This window comes from Oryx dammah, unplaced genomic scaffold (assembly GCF_014754425.2).
Source record: "Oryx dammah isolate SB20612 unplaced genomic scaffold, SCBI_Odam_1.1 HiC_scaffold_11229, whole genome shotgun sequence".
Lineage (NCBI taxonomy): Eukaryota > Metazoa > Chordata > Mammalia > Artiodactyla > Bovidae > Oryx > Oryx dammah.
The window spans coordinates 2816963-2844843 of NW_024080622.1; the positions used below are offsets into that span (position 1 = coordinate 2816963).

General features: G+C 39.8%; 1 protein-coding gene across 1 annotated transcript; it reads right to left on the minus strand.

The window, feature by feature from the left end:
• Positions 1–27701, minus strand: LOC120861152 (SIN3-HDAC complex-associated factor). The gene is made up of 6 exons (XM_040236794.1): positions 27363–27701; positions 13260–13407; positions 11760–11859; positions 10007–10133; positions 4454–4604; positions 1–773 (listed from the first exon to the last, which is right to left on the minus strand). Exons 2-6 carry the CDS (start codon positions 13385–13387, stop codon positions 614–616), a joined length of 666 nt encoding a protein of 221 aa, XP_040092728.1. The 5' UTR covers positions 13388–13407; positions 27363–27701; the 3' UTR covers positions 1–613.
• Between the last annotated feature and the right edge of the window lie 180 nt (positions 27702–27881).

Below are 27881 nucleotides of genomic sequence, written 5' to 3' on the forward strand. Positions count from 1 at the left end.
CCTCTGCATATTTAGAAATTCCTCCTTCAAGATATGCGCACCAGAGCGCTGTCTGTCCTGCTTAATATTCAGTAGTACAGGTTTGAATCACCAGAACCTCGGCAAGACCTTAATATTTCAGTTATTAACAACTACCTCTAGGGGCAAGTCCATGTTTACTGAGTTATGACAAATTTATTATAATGAAGGAAAACAAGTGTAGCCAGCCATCTTAAAAAATGCCCCAACCACTGCTTCTCAAAATAGAAAGACTAAAACTACATACGTTTATCATACAACAAATCCCATCTCTGTCCCCTGAAAATTCCCCTAATTTCATTCATTAGAAGGGGATTTTTTAAAAAGACTTAAAGAGCACTTTACAGCAGCATTCAGCTTTCCTATGAAATACTCAGCATCTTAAATATTATGTACACTTCTTTTTTATCTCTTAGTAAGCTTCACTGGCTTCAGAGTTTGTGGAACTGGAGGAAAAATAACCCATTCAAAACTATTCTACAAATCCACCTTTTGGCAGAATAGCAGGTATCCAAATTAAAAATAGGAGGGTCATTTTGTTGCTTTGTTTTCCAAAATTTAAATCGTTTTTGCTCCCCTTCTACATAAAGCTTAGTCACCACTCCTGAGTGGAGATAGGCAGAGGCTCTGGCCCCTGCTCCTCCGGCTTCTCAGCAGCTGCTTTCTTATTGCTGCAGCAAGGCTTGAATAGATGTGTGTCGATGAGGACTTCCCCAAAACGGCCCTTATAGATAATGCCACAGCATATTTTCTGTCTAAAAGAAAAAATGGAGAGAGAACCAGAATAAGAATACAAAAAAAAAAAAAGAACAATCCACCAATCATACTGGTTTAATGGTGGCACAGATGGTTAAGAACCTGCCTGCATTGTGGGAGACTTGGGTTCAATCCATGAGTTGGGAAGATCCTCTGGAGGAGGAACTGGCAACCCACTCCAGTATTCTTGCCTGGAGAATCCCGTGGACAGAGGAGCCTGGCGGGCCACAGTCCATGGAGTAGCCAAGAGTTGGACAGGAATGAGCAATTAACATACACGCATACACACCAATCATTATGACTAGTAGAGTATGATCAAAGAAAGGTTCTACATCCACAATCTTATCAAATTTCTAACGAATGGTCTCCTAGAGTGACCTCAATCTGCCAGGTAACGGGAATTACCCAAGCCCCTTAAATCCCACACTGAGTGAGTGAGTGAAGGTCACTCAGTCATGTGTGACTCTTGTGATCCCAGGGACTGTGTAGTCCATGGAATTCTCTAGGCCAGAATACTGGAGTGGGTAGCCTTTCCCTTCTCCAGGGGATCTTCCCAATCCAGGTTCAAACCCAGGTCTCCCACACTGCAGGCGGATTCTTTACCAGCTGAGCCACCAGGAAAGCCCAAATCCCACACTGAATCTTATTAAATATTAAGGGGGAGAAGGTATTCCTCAGTTTCAGAGGCTGTTCCTAAAGTTATTAACTGTTTCTTCCAAAAGTCACCACATCTTAAAGAAAAACAGCCACCATGAACAGGCTGATACAGCTGGCGGTTTTAATATTGATCAGACAAAAAATATATACATATATTATCAAATACACATAAAGGCATACAAAAATGACAACACAGCAAATCACTCATGGATCATACACTCTAAGGAAAAAAACGATTATTTCCTATGAAATCCCCCTGTATGCTCTTCTCAATCCCACTCCACTCAATCTCATTCTCTCCTTAAAATTTTAGGTTTATCACTCCCCTTTTTCTTTGTATACATGTTTGCATCTCTAAACATATTGCTTGTTATCTCATATATGTAACATATAAAATAAAAATAGATACAGAAATGCACATATATGGAATCATACTGTATGCTGCAATTTTTTTCCTCAACAATAACTGAGGTTCAAATATACTATACCATTAGAGCTTTTTTTCATTTTAACATATGTACGGTATTCCACCATGTGAATATACCACAGTTTGCAGACTCTCCTTTTTAAAACTTTTTATTCTGCATTAGGGTACAACCGATTAACACTGTTGTGATAGTTTAGGTGAACAGTGAAAGGGCTATCCACTGTTCTTCTGATGGGACAATTTTTGCTATTACAAACATGCTGCACATATCAGTGCACATGTCTGAAGGTAATGTTGCTGAAATATAGGAACAGGAACATGTTCGATTTTACCTGAAAATACAAAGTACTTATCAGTGTGGTTGCCTTCTATTCCTATTTTGCTAAAGGTTTTATTTTAAACCTTGAAGCAAAGTTCAAATTTATCAAATATCTTCAATACACCACTAATACGATAGGCATTTTCCCCTCTCCTTTAGTAACTGTCAAATTATGTTAGTTGGCTTTCTAATGCTTAAAACAATCTCACATCCCTAGAATAAATCTAATATACTTATGATAAACTGTTTATAACATATCAAAGGTATGTTAGCCTCACAGAATGCTTGGCGCCTAGGCCTTGTTTGATCCATAATCTGGAAAGCCAGTGCAAGATCAGATTCATTTGTTTCTGGAACATTCAGTAGGACTTATCTATCTCAGCCTGGGGTTTTTTGTGGGAAGACTTCTGACCTCTGAATCCATTTTCTTTATTATGTGACTCTTCAAGTCTTGGCACAGTTTTGGTAAACTGTCTTTTTCTACTAACGTATCCACTTCACCTGTATGTTCAAATTTACTGGCATAAAGTTGTTTATAATATCCTTTGTCTTCTAAACCTCTGTTTGTCTAGAGTTGAATATCACTTTCTTATCTAAGAAATAAGAAATAACAAGGGACTATCTCTTTTTCTTGATCTGTAGAAACTTCTTTGGTCATCTTTTTCAAGAACCAACTCTTGGCTTTACTGATACTATTCCTTCATATTGGTTTTCTACTCCATCTATTCCTACTTCTATCTTTAGGATTTCCTTGCTTTTATTTTTTTCTTTATTAATCTATAAACTGGATATATATCACTTCGTTTATTGTAAATCTTTATGTTAAAAGAAAGTACTAAAAGCAACTTTTCTTCCATTTACCTCTTTAACTTCATGGCACACATTTTGATTTGTGGTATTTTTCAGTTATTTTTTAGTTATAAGGATGTTCTAACTTACACTTTCTTCTCGACCCAAGCTTTCTCAATTTACAAATATATAGAAGTTTTCTTCATTTTATCTTGCTAGGTATATTTGTAAATTCTTGGTCTTTCTCTTCTTCTCTGGAGGTTTTACATTCTTATTTTTACTCCTTTAGTGGTTAAACAGTTCATTAATCAAACTTTAAAGTTACCCAATAGTTATTCTCAACAATACAAAGATAGGAGGACATTTTAACTCCCATTACTCCGACTAATTTGATTTGCATGCTATTGTTGTCACATAAGGGCTTCCCAGGTGTGCTAGTGGTGAAGAACCCGGCTGCCAACGCAGGATACCTAAGAGACGTGAGTTCAACCCCTGGAGAAGGGCATGGCAACCCACTCCAGTACTCTTGCCTGCGAGAACTATCCCCCAGCTATTATCTCTGGGGCCACTGAAGGTGTTAAACCTATGGTTTTATGGCATCCTTTGTTCATGCTGAGAACTCACCTTGTGTTTGTTGTTCCTCTGAAAATAAAGTCTTTATTTTCTCACTAACTGTTTTGCCTCCCATGTTCCACAGTTTGCTTATAATGTGTCATATGGGTGAATTTTCCTCACCCATATGATAACTGCTTATTACCTTGATTTTAACTCGTTAGTCTTCCCAAATCTGTGAACTAGAAAATCCTTAACCACTTTCTCTTTCACTATTCTCTCTTTCCTAGTCTATTATCTCTTTTTTGACTTTCGAGTTTCTCATTCACATGGCATCTGGCCTCTGGTTATCCCTTATTAGGGGCTCTCAGGCTGCTACGGGGTAAAGAATCCACCTGCCAACGCAGCGGCCGCAGGAGTCACAAGTTTGATCCCTGGGTCGAGAAGATCCCCGAGAGGAGGGAATAACAATCCACGCCAATACTTTTGCCAAGGTAATCCCATGGACAGAGGAGCCTGGCAGGCTACAGTCCATGGCGGTCACAAAGAGTCAGACATGACTGAGTGACTGAGCATGCATATATATTCCTCATTAACTTGTCTACTTGTTAATGCCATTTTTAAAGACATAAATATACATATATACTTCTGGTCTTTTTACTTTTTTTCAGTGGGAGAGTTGGTCACATTGAATAGCTAAGTATACTCCATTATAGCAAGTTTAGATTCCTTAACATGGTTTTTATTTTAAATCAATTTTAATAGGAAAAACATACAAAATCCAAACTCTCAGCTCCATTCTTGCCTAATCCACCTCCAACCACACATGCTACCAGCGGTTTGCCAAATGCCATATAATTGCTAAGGAAGTGGGAAACGGTTGCCTGTAATTAAGAAGGTTTGCTGGTTAGAGAGATATTTTCTGTTGCTTTTACCTTTTCCAGTATGTGAGATCTAAAAAGGAAAACACTGGCGTTCTGTTGGAGCCAGAAGCCATCTCTGTATCTGAGCCATCATCTGACTGGTTACTGTAACAGGGAGACTGAGCTGGAGAGGCACTTGAGGTTGTACTGTGAGCATCAGAATCTGAAGTAAAGAGAAAACAAAAATGATAATTTCATTATATGCCCACGCAACTAAGCCTCAGCATAAAACACAGTGAATGAGATAGTTGAAAATGGAAAAAAATTATTTTCTATTCTACTGTATTTGTACTAAAGTGTATCTAAAAGAAAATGAGCTTCTGGTAAGACTAAGAGTAGACATACTTTCCTCTCTTCCATATAAAACAAAACTAAAGACTCCAAAAGTTGGCAACAGCTAGAGGCCTTAACACTTAAGGAAGGATGTGGAGGTGAGCACCCTAGCTTTTATGGGTTTTATTTTTGCCTTATAAATCCCAGTCTTGAAGCTGAAGAAGCCAGTAATTCAGAAAAGCCAGAGGGTACACACAGAGACACACACGCACACACACCCCTAAAAAAGTCGGCCCTCTCTAGCCAGAGGACTAAGAAAGGGGCAGTCTAGCAAGACAGGAAATCTTTACAACACAATAATCACTTTACTGCAGCCAAACAGAAAAAACAGGTCCCTACCCCCACCGACCCTAGCAAAAGCCAACTGAAAGCCTAGATTTCCATCCTATCAAGAATGTTATGAGGCCTCCCCAACACTTTCACCAGGGTGATGGCAGTGACAGCCTACTAAAGAGTCTGGGCTTTCACCATGGCCCACCAAGAACAGGAGGACCCCAACCACGTGGGAGCCTTAATTCCCATCCCAGCGCCACCCAGCTGCAGTCAGGAGCCACTCCCACTTCAGATATCTATAGAGGTTGGGTGAGGAACCTGACTTTTAACACCACCTGGCAGTAACAAGGCTGTGCCCCTCTCCAATTTACCCCCTGACCAAAAAAAAAAAAAAAAAAAAGCCAGTTAAAACAGAAGGTTTAAATAAAACTCAGAGTCTCATCACACAATTTTTTAATGTCTAGGTTTCGATTTAAAAAAAAAAAAAAAAATCACATCATATCCAGAACCAGGGAGATCTCAAATTGAATGAAAAGTCAAGAATATATTAATGCCAAGATGACAGAGATGTTAGAATTATCTGACAGATTTTAAAGCAGCCATGACAAAAAATGCTTCAGTAAGCCTTTACAAACAAGCTTAAAATAAATGGAAACATAAACTCAATAAGCAGGTCTCAGTTTAAAAAAAAAAAAAAGCTATAAAGAATCAAGGAACTAAAATCCAAAGTGAAAAAAATACAATAAATGACAGGACAGTGGACAGGCTCTACAGCAGAATGGAGGGGACAGAGGAAACAATCAATGAATCAGAAGAAAGAACAACAGAAATCAGCCAACCTGTACAACACTAAGAAAACAAATGAAGAGCCTTAAGAGACCTGCGTAACTACGATAAAAAATCTACATCCATGTGACTGCAGTCCTGAAGGAAGAGAACAAAGAAGGCACAGGTAAAAAAGTACTCAAATACAATGGTGGAAAATGTGCGAAACTTGGCAAGAGACAAACCTACAGATTTAAGATGAGCAAACGTCACATAGGCTATACCCAAAGGAACCAAAGCCAAAGTGAAAGTGTTAGTCACCCAGTCGGGTCTGACTCTTTGTGACCCCGTGGATTGTAGCCCACCAGGCTCTTCTGTCCGTGGGATTCTCCAGGCAAGAATACTGGAATGGGTAACCATTCCCTTCTCCAGGGATCTTCCCAAACCAGGGATTGAACCTGGGTCTCCTGCACTGCAGGGCAGGTTCTTTACCGTCTCTGCCAGAAAACACACTATAATTAAACTCCCAAAAACTGAAGAGAAAGAGAAAAATCTTGAAAGCATCCAAAGAAAAATGAAACCTTACCTATAAAGCAAAAACAATAGATTCTAACTTAGTAAGGAATAAAGGCAGTTAATCAGATACAAGCTACACATGATTTAGTATTTTTGCCCTCAGAAGATATCACATACATTTACAAACCAGAATATAAATCTTTTGGTTAATGGTCACTGAGCTATAAAGCCATCCTACTGCTATTCCCAGCAGCAGAAATATCAGACAGGGGCTGAGTCTACTACACACCTCACCTTTATCTGCAGACTCCCCCCCTCCCAGAACAGGTGGATAGAACAATCCTCCAATTTAGAGAACCAATCAAATATTCATGAAGTATCCACTAGACAACAAACCTTGTGTCACATCCTGCATGGGGAGAAACAAGACTGAAGAAAGCTGTTTTGAACAGCGCTCACAAGTGTTTTCTATTAACAAAATTTTACATAAAATAGCATTTAATATTAAGTATCTAAAACAAAGAAAGCACCATTAGTGTTTTTGATATGTTCATTTACTTCCGATCTATGAATAGCTTAAACTCCATGGGAAAAAACAACCAAACAAAATTCTTAAGAACAGCAGGCTTCACATAAAAAAGAACAAAATAATACCATTTGCAACAACATGGATACAACTATAGAGACTATCATACTAAGTGAAATAAGTCAGATAGAGAAAGACAAATACCACATGATAACATACACGGAATCTAAAACATGACACAAATGAGCCTATGAAACAGAAAGAGAATCACAGACATAGAGAAGAGACTTGTGGTTGCCAAGGCGGGGAGGCTGGGGTGGGATGAAGTGGATGGTGAGCTTAGCAGATGGAAGCTTTTACATATAGAATGGATAAACAAGGTCCTGTTGTATAGCACAGAGAAATATATTCAATATCTTATGATAAACCATAATGGTAAAAGAATATATTTTTTTAATGTAAAAAAAAAATAGCAGGCTTTAAAGGAGTAAGGCTATGGGAATACTTAAAAAACTTCCCTAATAATTAACAGCAATAGCAGTGCTATGCTTCTGAAGAAAATGCACTATCCTAGTAAGTGCTTAATATCTATGAACCATTTGGAATTGCAATTATATTTGTCCATTTCTAACTATAAAAGTGGCAAATTTTTTATATGGCTTAATCTAATAATACCTGGGACAACAGGATACAATTAACTACACATAGAAATGCAGTTGTCTTCTAGAATGTAAATCTGGAAATTCTTCAAAGAACTGAAATTTTTAAAATCTTAAACATCAGGTAGGATTTGGAAATGCCATCCCCTACATGGATAGACGGGGATGATGAGCAAAGTGATGGACACAGAATACACCATGCACAGTAAGGGAACTGACCTTACTCTAAAGGAGATACCCCAAGACTTGCTAGGGAGTTTCAATTTTATTCTACAGCAACCAGAATCATGGCAGATTTTAGGAAAAATGACAAAAAAAAAAAAAAAAGGCTAACATTTCTAGAGGAATTTATTTTTCTTTGTTTTGTTTTACAAAAGCCCTTTTTACTTGCTTATCCTCACTACTCTTGATTAGGAAACTGTAGTTTAATGTTAAGCAACACCAGGGTCATATATTTGTTCAAGAACTATAACTCAAATCCCGATCTTCAAGCCTTAGATCCAATGCCTTTCCAATATATCACAAAGGAAAGAACATTGCAAGAAGAGGAATACATGTCAGGTACATGCGAGATGCACCGAAGTAAACATGTAACTAGAGGCAGAGAAACCATTTAGTGGGTGATGTATAAAAATGCAAATATCTCAGAACTGTTACACTGCACACAGCTGCCAGCAATTCACAATGCACCTAGAAAATCTTATTTCACTGAGTCTCCAAACCCATTAATTTTCAATCTCCAACCCCTCCACAACATAGCTTTATCACAAAAATCTAAAATTACACTGGACATATTCCCTTAGGTAAGGCAAAAGTTAGGTGTCACCTTCCCTATAATTAAAGATGCTAAGAATATACATACGAACTTTCAATTTCTCTACTCCTCAAATGATAAGAAAATTACTGTTTTCTAAACGTTCACTAAAACATTTTCTGAGAATAAAGGGTAGAGTCAGTTTTTATTTGCCCCTTGGTGATAGCTGGTTAAGAAAGAAACATCTATGATTAAAATATACATGTATTTGATGTTGTCTAAATATTTTCCTACCAATGTATTATAAAAGTTTACCCAAAGATTAAATATATATTAATTAAATACATAATTAATTAAATTAAATATATTTTCAAAATAACTATGGACTAGTAGCACCAACAACTCACTAGTAACACCAACTTAGAGCATGGAGTTAGTAGCAGATCTGGAAAGACTTTGGGGTCCTGGGGCATAAGCTATGCTATCCAAAAGAGCAGGATGATTGTGTAGAAAGGGCTCAGGGTTTTGAGATTAGACAAACCCCAGGTCAAATTCATCTCTACTACTTATTAAGTGACCTCAGATCAAGGTGAAACCACTACCTTGTACTTCCTATCCTAATCTCTAAAACTGATATCACTGGGATAATTGTAAAGTGCTTGGTATATATAGCAAAATGCTCAAGAGATGATAGTTCTCCTTCCTTCCTTCCTTGCCTTCTGTCTGATCAGTAAATTTAACTTTCTCCATTACTCTAATACAAACATTGATTGATAATATTTTGTCTAACAAGGCCCCTACGGATCTTTTTTTTTTAGTGACACCTCATGCCCCATATAGTGGTGTCCTAACCATTAGACTCCAGGGAAGTCCCCATATCTTTTTTAATCCTGAAAATTCCAATATAGGCCCACCACAATTCTGAAAAGGTTCTCAAAACAAACGTTTATCTCTAACCCATTTGGCCACAAAATCTGGCCTGATCTGGGCCATAATCAGGTGAGCAAACATGACTAGTTTATATACAGTTAGTTTATTCCCCCGATATAAATAGGTCTACATTTCTCCTGCAGAAACACTATTGTGCTTGACTCAATAGTACTGCCTCAAACCCCCTGGGGATAATTACATTATATACAGTGGATTTCCTTTTCAAAATTTAAATTACTAAATACGGAAGTACTACAACAGGTCCTGTGCCCCCAGTTGACTTCCCATAAAAGTAGATGAACTTATTATTAATTTATCATTTCTTTCCCATCCTCTGACCCAACACACCAAGCCCCTTTAAACCTAAAAATCTTGAGGCTGCAATATGTGAGTTATGATTTCCAAAATTACTCTCCAGAAAACCTGGGTTTTAGTCTTAGGTTGCCCACTAATTATTTACATACCTTTCTGCATGTCTTCAGGCCTCAATCTCCTTAAGGGTAAAAATCAAGTAAACAAACTTGAAACATTAATCTTCTAGAAAAGATGTCAATAAAGAAATGAGAATGGTCCAAGTGTTCTGAGTACAGTTTGAAGAAGTGGCTAATGAAAGTACTTTTAAGACACCAAAATCAAAGATAAAGTTCCAAGATTTCCTAGAAATAAAATATCTCTACCAGTCAACATTGCCTCCCACTCTTTTTTAAAAAAGCAACAAAAGAAAAAATGGTCTACATATGCCACGTGCCACCCGCAGACAAAAACAAAACATCCATTCTTTAATCCTCATGTCTCAATATCCAACTTACTGTGGCGTTTAAATTCCTTCTGCAGTTTACTGATCTGGTTACTTTTTATCCTGTTTCCAGATAGAGTTTTCACTTTCTTTGGTTTCAGTGTAGTCTTTAGACTGGGTCCTGCCCTTGCATCTACCACCTGGAAGAAAATACTGAATATTTAATACCATTTTTAAAATGACACCTCTGCACTCTCTTAGTTCAGATGAGTGCTTATTTGAAGGAGCCAAATTTGAGAACCATAGTTTTCTACTCAGTGTTTAAGAGCTCATGTGCACTTTGAATCATCACATGGTATTAAAAACAGTTTATCTAGGGTTTTTTTTTTTACTTTGAAGTAGTAACAGCAAGAGTAGCTGGACAAAAAATTTATATAGGTTTTATATATGGTGAAAATGAGCCAAGTAGGTTAAGAAAAACCAGACCTTACAACAATTAACATTCCTACTGGATGATGTCTGCAGTTTACAAAACGTTTTCATATACTTTTGATTCTAACTTCACCACAAGGCAGTAAGCAGTAATTTGTTATTCCAATTTTAGGGTACAGAAAACCAAGAGATATTAAACTATGTATTTTGCCTTATTTCACTAAACTAGTAAATAGGCAAAGGGAGGTAGGGAAGGCGCCCAGACTCATGCTTTATGCTCTTTTTACTACACACCCTTAAGCCTGAGGTCAGCCACGTGCGGGCAATGGCATGTTCTGCCACAGCCCGGCAAGGCCACCGGTCTAGCCCCATATGGTCTCATTTCTCATGTCTTCATTCACATTTACTATTTGCAGATTTCTATCCTTCTGTAATGGACAGAGGAGCCTGGTGGGTTACAGTCTATGGGGTCGCAAAGAGTCAGACACAACTGAAGCGACTTAGCATGCATGTATCCTGATGTAAAAAGGTTGACATCACCTTCAAAATCACAATTTGGATCTTCCCCACATAAGCTATTCCTTAAAGAAAAACTCACAATTTTAGAAGTTAACAGACACACAGAAACCTATTATAATAATGTAACATTGTCACCAAAGAACAGCTTACAAGGCTAGCGTAAGAAAAAATGTAAAGAATAAATGCCTGCCTGCTTAAAAACAAGTATCTTATATAAATGTCATAAATCTTCTGAAAGCTAGCATATAGAAAAACAAATAACACTTAACAGTGTTGTTCTGGTCACTGAAAATATTTTCTGAAGAATTCTAGTGACATTATTAAGTGAAATGCAAATCTCAATTTAACACAGAGAATAAAAACAGCTTCTATTTAACTGAGTGATTACTAATTATTCTTAATATATATCATCTCATTCAGTTCTTACAATAGTTTTGTGACATGGCTATTATCCTCTTTTGCACTTAATAAATAAATGTCACTTGTCCAAAGTTCACAAGTAGTAAGTGGTAAAAAAGGAGGGTTTAAATCCAGTTCTGAATGTAAACTCATGTGCTCCTTAGTACCAACATGAGTTAGGAAATCGGTTGTCCTAAAAGATGAAAAAAGGATTCATGTCTAATTAACTGGAGGAATTTCTGGGTTGAACCTAAAAATATGTTAAATGTACACTGTGAATCTCCAAAACGGGTAAATTCAATACAATACATGCCAAAATGTTAAATGATTATATCTAAGCAGCAATTAGTATTTTTCTTTATTTTTTTCAGACTTTTCTACCCCAGGAACATATTATTTCCTAAACTAAGGGAAAAACTAGTGTTACTTTAAATATAACAGAGGTACAACTGAAAAAGGGGAAAAGATAAACTCACATGATTCCAGTTTTTTTTTGATCCTGCTGGCAATTTCTTCCATCTTTTCACAAGCAGGACACAGGCATTACAGATATCTCCTGAACGAGTCTCATGTAACCTGGTAAGAAAACGATCAAACCTTTACTCGTCTCCTTTACATAAAAGAATTCATGGAAGTACATTTCTTTTAGAAAAAACACTATTTATAGTTTATAGATGTTATTTCCAATTGTCTGGGGTGATCCAGTTCTACTGTTTCTGTAGAATATTTCAGAAGTCTAATTAACTTATATGTGCTGCAATTTGGTCATTTTAAAATAAAGAATTTTTTTAAATTAAACAACGGTAACATTTAAGACCTAGAGAAGATCCTGGTCACCATGTTTTTACACAATGATGTCCAATTAATCTTTCTTGAAATGTATAGATACATAAGCAATAAAACGCTATCCTTTAAGTAAAATAATGTGCCATGATATTCTAGTTTCACAACAAACAAAACCAGAGAGGCACTGTAATATTATTTTAATGAATGTATCTGCATAAGGGGAAATAAATGTATAGTTTCCAAGTTATTTTTTAATTGTCTCTCTGAGGAATTTTTCATTTACTATACATATTTCTATATTACAAATATATACAGAAAAATACTAATAGCATTTATTATATATACAATTGGAAATAAAGCATTAAGAGAAAAATGTGACTTCAAATGGCAAGGTTGGTTGGTAGAGACTCTTTGACAACCTTCAAAATAAATACAGTCTAGGATTAACAATAACTAATCAACAGAATGTTTTGATAAGAAACACAGGGGTGAAATTAATTTCTAACATCAAAAATGGCTCAACATTAAGTATCTTGTTTCATCCAAGTATTTTTTGAAAAGTAAATTCCATTTTATTAAGCAGAGGTTTACTGTCAAAAGAAAAAATAAAGAATAAAATTATAAAATAAAACTAATGTACCCTGACAGGTTTCAGGGCAGAACATTAAACCCTGTTAGGATCCTCAGCAGATTGGGTTAAAATTTATTTGTATAACTTAGAAAAACAATACAAAGTACTAGTGGAGGACAATTACTCTGAGAATAAGGGTTATTTTTTTAATCTCTCTATACATCTTGAAGTTAACAATGAAAGGTTCTATTATAACTTTTTTAAAATAATTTTTAATTGGTAGATAATTGCTTTACAATCTTGTTTTGGTTTCTACTGTACAACATGAATCAGCTATCAGTATACATGCATCTCCTCCCTTTTGAGCTTCCCTCTCAACTCCCCCATGATTTAGGGCTTCACAATAAACTTAGTAGTTCCTCATAATCTAGAACAAAAAAAAAAAGGGTATGCTTTCAGTATTGTTTGGATTTAAGCGCAAGTGCCTTGAAACAACCTAGATTAGAATATGAGTGATTTTAATTATTATTGCATTGTTCCAATCCCTTTGCTTAGAAATACTTCCTTATACTGTGATCTTTTTCACTCTAAAAATGGTACAAACATCACATGATCTTACCCAAAACAGCTCTGGAAATCCTTTTCATAGCGTTTACTGTCAGTGAATCGAGAACTGGAGGATTTAGCTCTGCAAATACAGCATCCCTCTATACTTCGGTACATCTTTGGCTTGTGAAAACCAAACATCTTTTCTTCTGGGCAATAGCCTGTAAAGCCAAGGGAATTGACACAGCTTTGTTGAGGGCTATAACAAGAAACCATTAAAAGCAAGCTCTCTGCTCCACCCCTCCCCCTGCAACATGGTATTACATGACCAAGACAGACAGGAGGGCTCTGGTGAAGACCTCTTGGATCTACCTCAATTCTTGGCACACGAGCATGCCAAGTGTCTAAAACAAACAGAACAGTTCAGATATGTAACAAGGCTTCTCCTACCTCCTTCTACTATCCTGGCAAAAACTCACTGTAAAACTGCAGGAATGGAGAAGGAAATGGCAACCTACTCCAGTGTTTTGCCTGGAGAATCCCAGGGACGGGGGAGCCTGATGGCCTGCCGTCTATAGGGTCACAAAGTTGTATACGACTGAAGCAACGCAGCAGCAGCAGCAGCAATGGGTTTGATGGTAACAACTGTTGTGAAATCTTTAGACCCTGTTTTTTTCATACCTCTGAGATACTCTTTCTAATAAGAATAGTATGAAAAAAATAAAAAATAAAAAAAAATAAAACTGCAGGAAGCAGGGATTTTCTAAAACTCAAGATGCTAAGAAGAGAAGGACAGAGAAGCCTAGCGTGCTGCAGTCCATGGGGTTGCAAAGAGTCAAATACAACTGAGTGACTGCCCAACAACAAAGTAGAGAATACAACAAATTCTCTCTCTCCACTGTCCTGTGAAACACCGGAATCATACACAGTGGAGGACACATCCTAAAATCAAAGGTACCCCTTTTTACTCTGCATGTTTGCATTACTGTGATTCCCCTCTTGGAAAGTTCTGAGCATTTACCACAGGACTACAATTTGATACTAAGCACAGAAGTAACTCAATATGCATCAACCCACACTACTTTGCCCTATGGGAAATCAGAGGGGCTTTCTTCTGTGATAAACGGGAAGTTCTAAGCAGGCAAGTTATCCTTGAATTGAAACTACGGAAAGGAGGATGTAAAACATACAAAAACTAGGGTTATAGTTTATGAATGCTAATTTCATAAATCATTAAGACAGATTAAGAGTGAGCTCATGTTGCCTGACCAGTGGTCTGCCCCTCAGTCGTTACAGAGCTTTTTGAAGTTCTTCAATGAGGCGCTGTGCCTGAGCTCTAATAGTGGGAGGCAGATGTTCAAAAATGTAGAGTGAGATAAACTGTGATTTCCATGATCAAAAAAACCCTCAACATCCATCAAGGAAGGAAGAAAGAACTCCAGGGCTGGTTGCAACAAAAGGCAGCTGGTAGTAAACATACACTTTATAAATAATTTAGAATATCCAAACCAAGGACCAACTTCACAAAACATCTGGACTAAGAGGTGATGAAAATGTAATGAACAGAAACTAAACCCCAAAGGACAAATCCAGAGCAGGGCCTCTGTTGTGTGTGCATGTGTGTGCGCGCCTAAAGCATAAGAGAACGTTATTAAAATTAACTAGATTTGTACCCACAGTTTTAGGAGTTATAACCACATTTTAAAAGGAATGCCATCCTTTTAAAAGTTCTTTTAGAAATACACTCAAATATATGAGTAAAACAAAAGCCTTGTGTTTGTCTTTGAATGACCTCTTCCCTAACCTCATTCCTCTCCAATTCTGGTTAGCCATACCAGAGTAAGTATTTATGAAAGTGATTTATAAAAATAACCAAATAATCAGACTCTGTGTGTGCCTGTGTGTGTCTGAGATGAAGCAATTCTGAAATACAAAGGATTTAAAATTTGCTTTTAAGAAAATAATTTATCAGCAAATAATTAGTCAAACACTTAAGTTTTCCTTTTAAACAGGGACTAGTGTTCTTTGATGTTTTTGAGGCAAGTAAAAGAAAGATGTGATACATCAGAAGGCCACTGATGTATTTCAATAATTAATTCTAAACTAAAAGTTAGTTTAAGAATTGTTAAACAAGAACATAATGTTTCTAGTTGATTAAGGTAATTGTTTTCATTAAGTGAGACTTTTTTGAAGGGGAAAAAAAATGAGAAAGGTGCTCAATATATAGTAGGAAAAGGTACAGACCTGTGAAATGAAGTAGATTTTCTTTTTCAGTCTAACAAAAATTCACATGATAAATGAAAAGAAAATTGCCTTCTGAAGAAAATGGCCATGCACTGCTTTGGAAAAAACAATGTCAAACGACACAGGTTTATACAAACTTTAAAAGAAGTATGAAGAAAGTAGAAGCTACTGCTTTAATTTGTATATTCCTGTTTTGAGGCAAAAATGTAACACAACTCTTTCTAGTCCTTACACTAACCTGCGGCCTCTCCAAATTCCCCTAATACCTTCCATTATCATCAAAGTCAAAAGTCCACAGATCCTCCTGCAGTCGCCAGCTTCATCAATAGCTCTAGGAAATTTCAACCTCCCTTCTCCGTTCTCAGCAAGGACAGAGGAAATACAGCAAGAAATGCCAGTTCATTCCATTAACACACAGGCCAAATCCCATTACAGGACAGACTATTCTACCCTCACAATCCCCTTCCTTCCACAAATAATAAGCATACTATCAAAACTATTAAAAATTCAGGTCATCTCCAGGATATGAACTACTACCTTCACGGAGGCTGGATTTGATTGACCAAGAAGTCATAGTTGTGTCAGTTATCATGCTGGCAAGCTGCTAGGGAATATTAAGACTATAGCCAAATATTACTTTCCTTTTCATTAGCAGTGACTGTGAATCAATTTTTGGTGGTGGTAGGAATCGCCACAAAACTTACCCAATAGTAAGTGAAACAATCCACTCTTCAGCTTGAGAAATGTTCTTAGACATCAGAGAAAATCTAATAGCCTGATGTCTTCCGACTGATATCTTTTATGTAGCTCTGCAACCTTGTTTTTCCTGACAAAACTCTTCTGCCTAAGCAGCTGAGTGGGGAGTCTAAATTCTAGGGTTCCCCCTCTCTCAGTGCCAAGTGCAGTAAGGAGGCAGGCACCCGTCCTGATGCAACACGCAAGTAGCACACGAGCCTTTTAATGGATGACTACTTAATAAACCTAGTAAACCTTTTCTGAGCTTATTCCTGCACTTGAGAGGCACCTGGGAATCTGCAGTGAATACACAGGGGTTTCACTCTGGGCTTTGTTTACGAGCAACCCACTTAAGCAGTGATTGGTGTTTAACCATTTTGAGCTTTGGGGAGGCCAGAGAGTAACTGAAAGTATTTTCACAAAACCTACAAACCCACTAATGTTTTAGAAAAATAAAAAACCTTTTCTAATCCCTGGGAAAAAACTAAGACACAAAATGGCTCTGAAACCAAGTTACTTTATATATTTGAGAAAGTGGTGAGTGAGCATGGCACAATTTGATTTTAAACTTGGGATTTCTATTATCTCAACAAACTAAGTGGTCTTTAGAATACTTCTTCCCTATAAGACACTGAATCACTATGTTGTTTTGTATACCTGAAATTAACATAATAAAAATAATAAGTAACATAATAAAACGGAATCAACTTCAGTTTTTAAAAAAGAGTATTTCTTTCCTAAGCTCACATTTGTGCAGTATTAAATGATTCCTCCAGAACAACCTATTTGTTCAAATTGTTAGTTATTTTTGCATGTATTCTTACAGATGTCACATCACTCAGCAGTGTTTTAATAGAAGGAAGCCAATGCCATCTGCTTCTTAATTGATGAATAGTTACAGATGAGAGTAGACTCCATATAGTATCACCCTTAAGCGTGTATTTGCAGAATCAGAAGAAAATTTACCTTTGAAATGAAGGCAAAAATAAAAGACTTAAAATGCTGATTTAAAAACTGTCATTTGCCTTCTAAAAATAGACAGTAGCGGTGGTTGCAAAACTCTAAATATACTAAAAGCTACTGAATTGTATACTTTGAGAGTGAATTTTATGATATATAAATTGTTACAATAAGCTTGTTTCTAAAAATAAAAAGATTGGGTTTGGAATTCTCTTTACTTTATTCATCTTTGTAACCTCAGCACCTAGAATATTGTCAATCATGTAATACGTACTCAATAAATCTGTGGATTAAACTTTTTTAAAAAACTGTCATTTGTACAGTTTTGCTAAAGCACTTTCACTGGCATTTCTTTACCTACTGTCAGCCAAAAAGCCATAATTTTTAAAAAATATTGTAACAGTTAAAGACAAACCAACCATGCTGAAATTACTGTTCTGTCCAATTTAATTCAATCTCAAAGATTAAAGTTAATAGCTAAGTCAGCAAAAGCCATAAGAGAAATAACTGTAATTACATGAACAAATAGCATACAAAGACAGCAATGTGAGTTTTTAAAATACAACAATCAATTCTGAACATTTGTTTTGATTGATTTATTGGGGTTTCATCTACTTTAAAACTGTAAATTTCATAAAAATTCAACGATCAACTTAATGAAAGGATGGGGAAATGCATCCTTAGGGTTGAAGCAAGGAAAGCATGAAGTAACCACTGTTTATCAAGATGCAAAAGAGCCAATTCTAATCTCATTTAATGAGACTATGAAGGCAAAGAGCAGGATGATGTCCTAGTACACTTAATATGGCACCCATATGTAAGTTTACTGAGCACAGTATAACATGATGGTGAAGTAATCTTCACAACCAATAGTAAAGGCTGTATAAGAAGTTTTCTGATAGTTCCAAGCTTAAAGATCATCTCTTTTAATCTTTAGTGATACCAAAAGGAACAGTATGATTTGCTATGAACTAAGAAACAGTATGAAGAATCATGGAAAATGCAAATTTTAGAGCTTTTAGTACCCTTTCTGACATGGAATTAGGAGACAGTGAGGTGAAGATCTTAATTCTGCAGAGCATTTTCTTATCTTTCAAATCTTATAAGGGTGTGATTTCCATTAACACTTAGGAAAATGGAGAAGGGTCTTCTTATGATGTCTGTAACATCTATCAGGACTTCCCCGGTGGCTCAGACAGTAACCTTAGTTGGTATGCTTTGAAGGACACCAACAGTTCCTCCAACGTAATAACTTCCCCAATTCCATTTTCTAGATTCCTTCTGGGTAGTTGTTTTTCTTATATTCAAAAATACCTTTCAGGGGCTTCCCTGGTGGTCCAGGGGTTAAAAATGTGCCTGCCAATGCAGAGGACATGGGTTCCATCCCTTGTCCAGGAAGATTCCACATGCCCTACCTAGAGTCCGTGCTCCACAGCAAGAGAGGCCACTGCAATGAGAAGCCCGCGCACCACAGCTAGAGAGCAGCCCCAGCTTGCTGCAACTAGGGAAGGTTTCAGTGCAGCAAAGACGACGCAACACATCCAAGAAACAAAATAAACAAATGTTTAGAAAAACTTTTTTCAAAACTCAAAATGCACTGGATGGACTAGGTACAAGAAAACAGAAGTAAATATGCCAAAGATGATGATAAATCAGCTTTTACAGTTAATGTTGTAATTTGTCCTTACCATCTTGAGAAGTGAAATTCTGATGCAAATCAGGGGTGTGACCTCCCAAATTAAAACATTTCTAAATTGTTCATTTTCAGGAGACCAAACCCTATAGCTTCTAATGATTTTTTCTAAAAAAACCAAATGACCTAGACTTCTTTTCTAAAAAAGCACACATAAGATAGTGTATGTGCATACACGCTCAGGCATTGTGTCTGACTCTGTGACCCCTTCGACTATAGCCCACCAGTCTTCTCTGTCCGTGGAATTTTCTGGGAAAAAATACTAGAGTGAGTTGCCATTTCCTCCTCCAGGGAATCTTCCTGACCCAGGGATTGACCCCACACCTCCTAGTATCTCCTGCACTGTCAGGCAGATTCTTTACCACTGTGCCACAGTGTAAATGTCCATGGATTCTCAGACTGGTTAAAGTATGGTGTCTTCACACTACAGGATACCCTTTCAGCCCTTGAAAGAAGGCAGTAGATCTACAACATGTGCAGAGAGGGAACTTTTTAAAGATATCTTGTTATATAGTATGTTTTTAATGAGATCTTGAATACACAACCTGGCTTTTTAAAATAGACTTTTAAGAACCAATAACTAGCAATTGTCTCTGAGGGGTGCAAGAATGAAGGAGGTTTACTTTCACTTTACTCCCTTCTATACTACTTTTTTTTTTTTTAAGTCAAGAGCACCACACCCCAAAACTTTAGTCATCATCACATATCTTGACTTAACTAAAGAGGAATCTGAAAAAGCCCAAAGAACTTAAATAAACTTCCTCAAAGACATACAGATGAAGAGATACACATTAGGAAATATATTCCACAAGACAGCATACAGAATAGGCTAGTAAAATCAGAACAGACAGAACAGAATGGGACGGAAACTGCAGAGAAGAGACAAGCAAAAGATGTGTAAAGTGGGAAAGGAAGCAGCAGTGGACAAAGAGGAAAGGCACCAAGCAACCAAAGACAACTCTAAAGGGAAGGAGATGCATTTTTTAGAGCTGAACTTTAAACGGCATGATTCTGGGAAAGGAAGAGAAATAAATAAGAAAAAGCACTTATGATCCAAAGTTAAGTGCCATCTCGAGTGCCTGAAACTGGTAATGCCACCTTCAACACCATTTCGGTCAACAGTATGCTATCTTTAATCACATGTAAGTACAGGATCTAGTAAACACTAACAGTGTAACTGTAGCAACACTCTTCACAAAGAGTCAAATAGGATTGTTTTGTGTTCTCCCACTGCTAGGCCACTTGGTTGCAGTATTCTCCTACAAAAAGATACGTTTCAGTAGTACTTAAGGAAAAGCATGGGGCAATCAAACACTACTATTTCCTTTTACCTGCTTCTAGTAGATACCTACCCACATCCCAATACCAAAGTTTCTGAATTTCTTAATTCACTTTTTCAAGTGAAATTTAAAAATTTAAACTTGCGTGGAGAAAAACAGAAAGAGGTGGTGGATGCCCACTTGTTTGCCAAAAACAGACATGTTCTCCAAACATGTATCCAGACTGAGAAATTATATAATAAAATCAGTGCTGCCTATGTAATCCACGCTCAGTAGAAGACCCCAGAACTCCTCCTACAGGAAAGGGGTCAAACTCAGAAATTAAGTCTTCAGCTGACATAGCACAAGTTAAAAATAAAAATCACAAAGCCAGGTCTCTGCGTTTTAGACAGTGTAAAAAGAAATACTAGGTCTTCCCATTTTGATACTGTAAAAACAAAACAAAACTGGGTATTCCAATACCAGATTAAGAGCAATTCCAGTGAATGAGAAAGTTAAAGGTTGGGAGGGTAGTATTCATTTGCTTTTAAAGGATGATTATTAGTTAAGAAATGTGACTATTGTGAGTGTGATGAAGAAGTCAAGCTGGAATCTATATTTCTGCTTCTGTCTTTACAAGTGAATAGACAGTCACCTCAAATTTTATTTGTCCTCTGTAATATTAGGGCAAAATCTTACTTCTACCTTCCAGGAATGCTGTGGAGCAAGAATATGAAAACATCAGTGTATGTATATGATTTCCTTAAATTTATGACTTGCACATTATAGAAATATAAACTCTTATCTGTCCCAAGACACACCCAACTAAAATGAGGGTAGAATCCTGATTTCTGAAGGTTTTAAGAACAAGTTTGTGGGGAAGGAGGAACCTAAAATTTCCAGAGATTTTAAGTTTATGAAACCACCATATTCCTTTCCACGAAGGTTGTTCTCCATTTTCAAACTTGACAAAAATGTTAAGAAAGCACACACCTGGTCCAACCTGAATCTCAGGAAAGTTCCTAAAGCTCTCTGAAGCACAAGGACTGGCAGTCCTAACCTTTAAATGCCCTCCTGATTATATAGTCTTCTCTTCCAAACACATTCTTTTTATGTTCACCTAACCTGGCTTTAATCCACACAATCACATAAAAAAATCTGAAAGTCAACCAGATGCTCCCTTCTCATCTTCTGCAAGACCTCTACCATCTCCATGATGAAGCCTTAGAGAAGCTCCTTCTTTCACTTCTCTGGTTCATGTTCCTTCCATTCCCATTGTCTGTTTGTCCCTCATTATGGTGTCTGAACTTCTGTCAGAGCCTCATAACTGACTTATAAGGCTGCACCCTTCAAATAGGTGGTATCATCCTAAAAAGTTCAAATATTAATATTCCTTCCAAGGTACCAACACTTGGCTATCAGGATAATATCCAAACTCCTTGGCAAGAAATTCAAAGCTTTTCAGGATCTAGTCCTGTCTAACAGCTACTCCCAACACAGAATTCTAATATTCCAGGAGTGTCAAATCAACCTTAATAACTAGCCACATCAATACTTAAGGCTGCTGTTTCTGTCCAAATGGTGTCTCCTTCACCCTCTTAACCTAAGAAATTACTTGAGAATTTCATCTTTTTACAAAACCTTTCCATACCTAACAAACACACTGGATTTCACATACTTGTTTAAGCTATTGTTTCCTCTGTGCTTAGTCACTCAGTGGTGTCTGACTCTGCAACCCATGGACTATAGCCCACCAGGCTCCTCTGTCCGTGGAGATTCTCCAGGCAAGAATACTGGAGTGGGTTGCCATGCCTTCCTCCAGGGGATTGCTCCCTCTACTCAATGATAAACTGTTACAGGACAGAAACTATTAATAAGTCTTATATTATAACCAGGTGCTGACTGTACCTCGTATACAGAACTGGGTGGAACTTGCTAAGAAGTGTGGGGTAGACAGAATGGAGCTGAACAGTGTTTTTAAGGGCATGAAATAGGAATGGTATCCACAATAAAGACATGCATTTAAAAAAAAAAACTGATGTTTTGAACAATGTCATTTTTCTTTAACATTCAGTTTCTAGACTTTTGCACCACCCCCCCAAAAAAAAGTGGGCTTTAAAGATTTCCAAGAAATGTAAACCAAATGAATGACTTTAATCAGAAAAGACTAACAGCAAACAAGTTAACGTTTTCGTAACAATTGGTAGAAAAAATATTTCTTGATTTCAAGCAGGCATGTGTAGAGGAAAGGAGGATTAAGAGAACAATGTGTGTAGAAACGGATCTCAAAACGAGAGCTATTTAAACTCAGCATACATTAACATCAACCAAATTAAAATAACATTAAGCCAAATCAAACTTATAGTAGGTGGTAACAACTAAATATGAAGCTAAAAAAATTATTTTAGTTAAACTGCAACTTTTGTACTTGAATATGTAATAGCAAAATGTGTCTGTGACTTCTATATTTCTAGTACAAAAAGAAAACTCTCCTTGAAAATAAACTCCCTTCTTTTGGATTAGCTGCATTTCCATAATACAGAAAACCACTCAGTTGCAAATTCAATTAAAAGGGACTGAAAAAGAGAAACTGGAGAACCAAAAGATAACAAAATATTTTCAATTTATAATAGGACACTCTTGTAGACAAATCAGAAAGAAGATGGTATTTTCTAGATTTCCACTGGACTTTCTGATGTTACCTGGTTGAATCAGAATTAGATTGGCAACCAGGAGTTTAAGGCAGTGTCTTCCCAGAAACAGTTTCTGAAGGTGGGGAATGGGGCCAAAAACAATTATTCTTTCCACTTCTCATTTACTAAATTATGTATTCCAGCAAGGAAACTGATCCAAATCTGTTTTGTCTTCTGCAAAATATCTACTTTCCAAAGTTGTGAGGACAACAGGTTGTATTACCAAGCACATGATTTACTTATTTACATCCCCGAGAACAAGGTATGATTATTGCTATTTTGCAGATGACACAATCTGACTACAAAGTGACTTGCTTAACATGATCACATCTTCGGAAACCAAGGGTCTTTGGATCACATCTTTTCAACCCCATAGACTTCTGAACACTAACCTAGTGCCTCAACAAATATACTTTCCTCCTTCCTAGCCAATTATATGCCTAGCACTGCTTAGGGAAAAAAAGAAAATGTAATACTTTTAAAGCAACCTACTAAGTGCCTAGCACGGTAAATTAATTTGTCCTTGCAACAGCTTATGACGTTGGTCTACATTTCAAATTAGCTTTAAGTTTTTCCCAGTGAGAAACTTATTTTACATGGAAAATCATTCTCAAAGTGCTTTTGTGACATAAATCTGCCTGACTGTGAGCTTATGAGCCAGGTTTTCCCAAGGTCTGCCTGCCAACTCTGGAGAAAAAACTGATCATTCAGGTTCCAGATATACAGAATAGTACTGTGCAACAGCAGTCTTGAGGCCCACCCAAGATTCTAGAATATACTATGTATTGAACTTTTTATCTCCAATCTCTTGCAAAAGTAATGCAAAACGAGAAGGCGGCAGAGACCTTGTCTGTCTTTCCCACTCTCAACTCATTTACCTTGATAAACCAAATCTCTGCTGCACATATCACCTGATATTTAAAACAAAAGCCTTAAACTCTAGATACATTTGAAATTTCTCAGAACATTGAAATCTAGCTGTAACTCGGCTATGAAATACTAATTAAGAAAACAAATTAAAGAATCTCAGTGTATTGGCAAAGCTCCTCATATGCGTTTTATTAATAAATACCTGACCCAGAGAAATAACTCCCCAAAGGAAAGCCATAAGGTTATTAAATCTGAAGTTTCTCATTCTCTTGACAAGATCTTTCTATTCATTTCAGAAATGTACTAATATTGGCAGCCTGTAGGTATTTGTCATTTGGTCAACCAAAACTTGGGGGATAAGAGTGTATTGAATAGCAAAACAATGAAAGCACAAAACTGGTTTCAATTTGTATGGATATTCTGGTATGTGTGGGCGTGGCCCTCAAAGGATATTTTTATTTTTCAGTAAAGGCCACTTTTAGATTCTAACCCTTAAACATGATCAAAATACAGGAGAAATAAGGAAAGAAACAACACACAGTGCTGCTTATCGGATGTCTAGACTGCAAGCAAACCCCAAATACCAAAGAAGCATCCATGTGTCAAACCAGCATAATTTCTGAACTATGCCTGGGGCCACATACCAAAAAAAAAAAAAAGTTAGCTTGAAAAGAAAATCTAAGAGGGGTAACCAGCAGGTCAATCCCAGTTCACAGGAAATAGGAAGAGCTAGCAGGGACACCTAGCCGTTACCTTTTATCATCTCCCTGAGCAGCTTCCTCCCCAACCCCCACAGAAAATCTAGAAAGGCCTAACTCCTACATGCTAGCTTCTTCAAGGTCGTCCGAAGATAACGCAGAAACACTGAGCTGAGCACACCTTTAGGCCAAAAGATTCCCTCTTGCCCAAACCATTACGTAAATACTTTAAATGCCACAGCCCACCAGAAACAGTCCCAGAAGTTTATTTAAATTGAGCAACTAATAAACGCGTTCGGCTTTGTAACATAAATTATGAAAACGCTCAAGAGTGACAAACTCCAGTTAAAAAACAGGTGCTTTGAGTACTTTTAATGACAAGGTCCAATTCATTTTTTAAAAAAATTATTAGGAGAAAGGCGGGGTGGTCGGGGGGGACCTTTTCTTAAGCTTCCTTAGGATAATATGAGTGAAGAGTGTGGGGAAGGACAGATGGGGAGAACTGTCTAGCATTTCATGTCTGGCTGTGACACAGTAATTCCTGGTCTTCCGGGTGCCTGGAGTAATCGAAGATTAGAGCGAGAAAATAAAAACAAAGAAATCTAGTAGGGGTCAGAGTTACCAGAACAAACTCTGCACCGCGCGACCACCTCAAGTAGCACCACCCCAACCAAAACAGCCCTGGTCACAGCCGGGCCCCCCCTCCCACACGTAAACACACAAAGACCAGAGCTGCACGAACGGTTCGCCCACAGTCCTCGCTTCCCTTTGTAGGACAACGGGAGCCCCGAAGTTCCCTGCGGTTGCTTTTTGGGTGTCGTCGGGGCTGGGTCCCCTGAACGTGGGGACTGCGGCTCGGCTGGGGGGAAGGGGTGCTCGCCGGTTTCCCCGAAAGCAGCAAAATGCCTCCCCGTCCCGCCCCAGTCCTCCGCGGTGGCCCCAGGCTGCGCTTCCCCCCGGGCACGCGGCGACGGCCGAGACAGACACCCAGGCAGCAAACAGAACAGCTCCCCGGCGGACCCGTGGGTAAATACAGCAGCTGGGGTCGGGAGGAAAGTTCCAGTGGAGAGCTGCCCGCGGGGGAGGGGGCGGCGGCGGGAGGGAAGCGCGTCCCTCTCCGCCGCCTCCCTCACCTGCGCCGGAACAACGGGCCCCGCGCCCGCCCACCCGGCCGGCCCGGCGCCTCCCGCAGGCCGCGCCTCCCGCACGCCGTGCTGCCGGGGCTTGTTCCTCCTCATGGCTTTGCCCTGACGTAATTCAAACATGGCAACAGTTCGACTTCAAAGGCGGATCCACAGACCTCCCAGACGCAGGCTCAGGCCCCGGGGAGCGGGCCGAGCCCTCGCGGCCGCTCTCTCCCGGGCCCTCGGCCGTCGCGGCACCCGGCGCCCCGGCTCCACCGCCAAGCCCCGACTGCTGCCCCTCGGCCGCCCACCGCAAGGAAGCACGCCGCCTCCTCCCCCACCCCGCGCTCCGGCACCGCACCGCGCACAAGTAGCGTCGCCAAAGTTTCCCCGCGAGGGGCCGAGGGACAAAAGCCCCTCCCGAAACTCGCCCGAACTTAGGAGGGCCCGGCCTGCAAGGCGGCCGCCTCCAGGGCCGGCCGGGCCCGCACCGGCACATGCAGCTCTTTGTTTTCTGTCCAGCCGGGCGCTGCCTACGTGCAGCATCAGGGGCGTGGGATTGTTTCCCAGGGGGAGACACTTGACGATCGCCCAGGGGAAGGGTCCGGACTCTGCGCCCCGGGAGTCCGGGGACGGTCCCGCCGTCCTCCCCAAGCAGTAGGCCCATTTAATCAAAGTTTTGCAATGTCCTTGATGAGAAATGCCCGGATCCCCCGCCCCGCACCGGCCGAGAGTTGGCGACTTTCACTCTGCTTTTTAAACTGGCAAGACGCCATCATCAGCAAGTCACATTGTCCGGCCGGCCAGCCCCGACAGTGCCCACATCTCCCCGCTAACCGCGAGCCAGACACTCAGTCGGACCCCGGACCAAACCCGGGTCGCAGCCCCAGCACGTGGTCTGTCACGCTCCCCACAAAAAGCAGTGCCCTCCGGAGTTCCCGCACTCCTCAGGCGCAGACAACGCCGCTGCCTCCATCCCGGAGTCAACTCGGCTCCGACTGGCCATCTTAAGCCGCGCACCGTCGCCCTAGAGAGCTCCGCGGCGCCCACTTTATACGCTACAGGTGAATAAATTTGCGAACCAAACTTGAGGCTCCACCGACACCCCGGACGCCCGCGCTGTCTGGGCGCGGCCCGGGGAGAGGCGTTTGAGAGCCGGGGCCGCTTCCGAGCGGCCGCGTGTTGCTCATTGTCGCATCCGCATCCCTCCGGAGTTGGGCGGACAACGCCACCCGCGTGCACTATGGCCACGCCGGCACCGACCCGAAAGGCCGATTTAAACCCCCTCCGCCCTCCAGCTCGCAAGTAGGCGGCAACTTAAGTTTCCGAGCAAGGGGCGTTCATTGTCCACCCTCATGACAACACGCGCGAGGGGCCGCAAGAAACTAAACCACGAGGGCCAACAACGGCGCCCGGCCACTCCCGGGCGCGCGCCCACGCGGGTGCACAGACCCGGGGCCCCTCTGCAATCGCCAGCAAGTTCTTTTCTCTGGGGCCTTTAAGCCACCGGGCTCCCTTTCGCCAGCGAACACTGCGGCTGCGAAAAGTCATTGTCACCTTCAACGTGGATCCCTCAACTCCGGCGACTCCTCACCCCTTTCTTGACTCTGTTCACTTCCCCCACCCCAAGACTTTCGCTTTTCCTCAAATAACCTCCCTAATTAAAAAGGGCACACTAAACATGCAGATACAAAAGAATCTGGGGTCTGAAGATCACGAAAACAGCGCTCCCCGAAATGCCACCTCCAAGACAAAACTTCCTGTGTGTATAAATGAGTGCGTGTGTCTGTAGAAGGACTGGGGGAGGTAGTGAGGTGAGGTGAAAAGAGAAAAGAAACCACTCCGAAATCAAAGCCTCGTGAGACAGTTTTGCACCACAGTAATGGTTCGAGTTACTCACCTTCCAAAAGCAGCCGTTCCACGCGCAGTAACGTTCCCGAGGGGCGAAGTGCACGCCAAGTCAACCCCCCTTCCAATCGCTCCCTCCTCCTCAACTGCCTCGTCTAGAGAGATTGTCTCCAGCAGTTCTGCAGTTGCTACCGCTGGCGGGGAAGGTGTAGATTCCGCTTTCCCTCTGCGCACGCGCGGCTCCCGGTACAAAATTCTCCTGAATCGAACTTATTTGCATACGGGCGCGCGCGCGTCGAGGGCTGGGAGGGGAAAAGGCCCGGCGGCCGAGCGCGCTCCCGAGGCCTCTATTGTCCTTTTAAGGGGAGAAGTGCCGTGGCGCGGGAAACGCGGCGGCCAGAGGGAAACGGGGGCGGGGGCTGCTTACTATGGCTGACGTCACGTAAACAAACGCCCTCTGCCTTGAGGCAGCGGCCAAGTGGGAGTGGCGGGATGGGAAAGGCGGAGAGGTTAGCAACCCAGGGAGAATACTAGACTGCGTGAAGTGGTTTCCACTCCGAAGCTCTTCAGG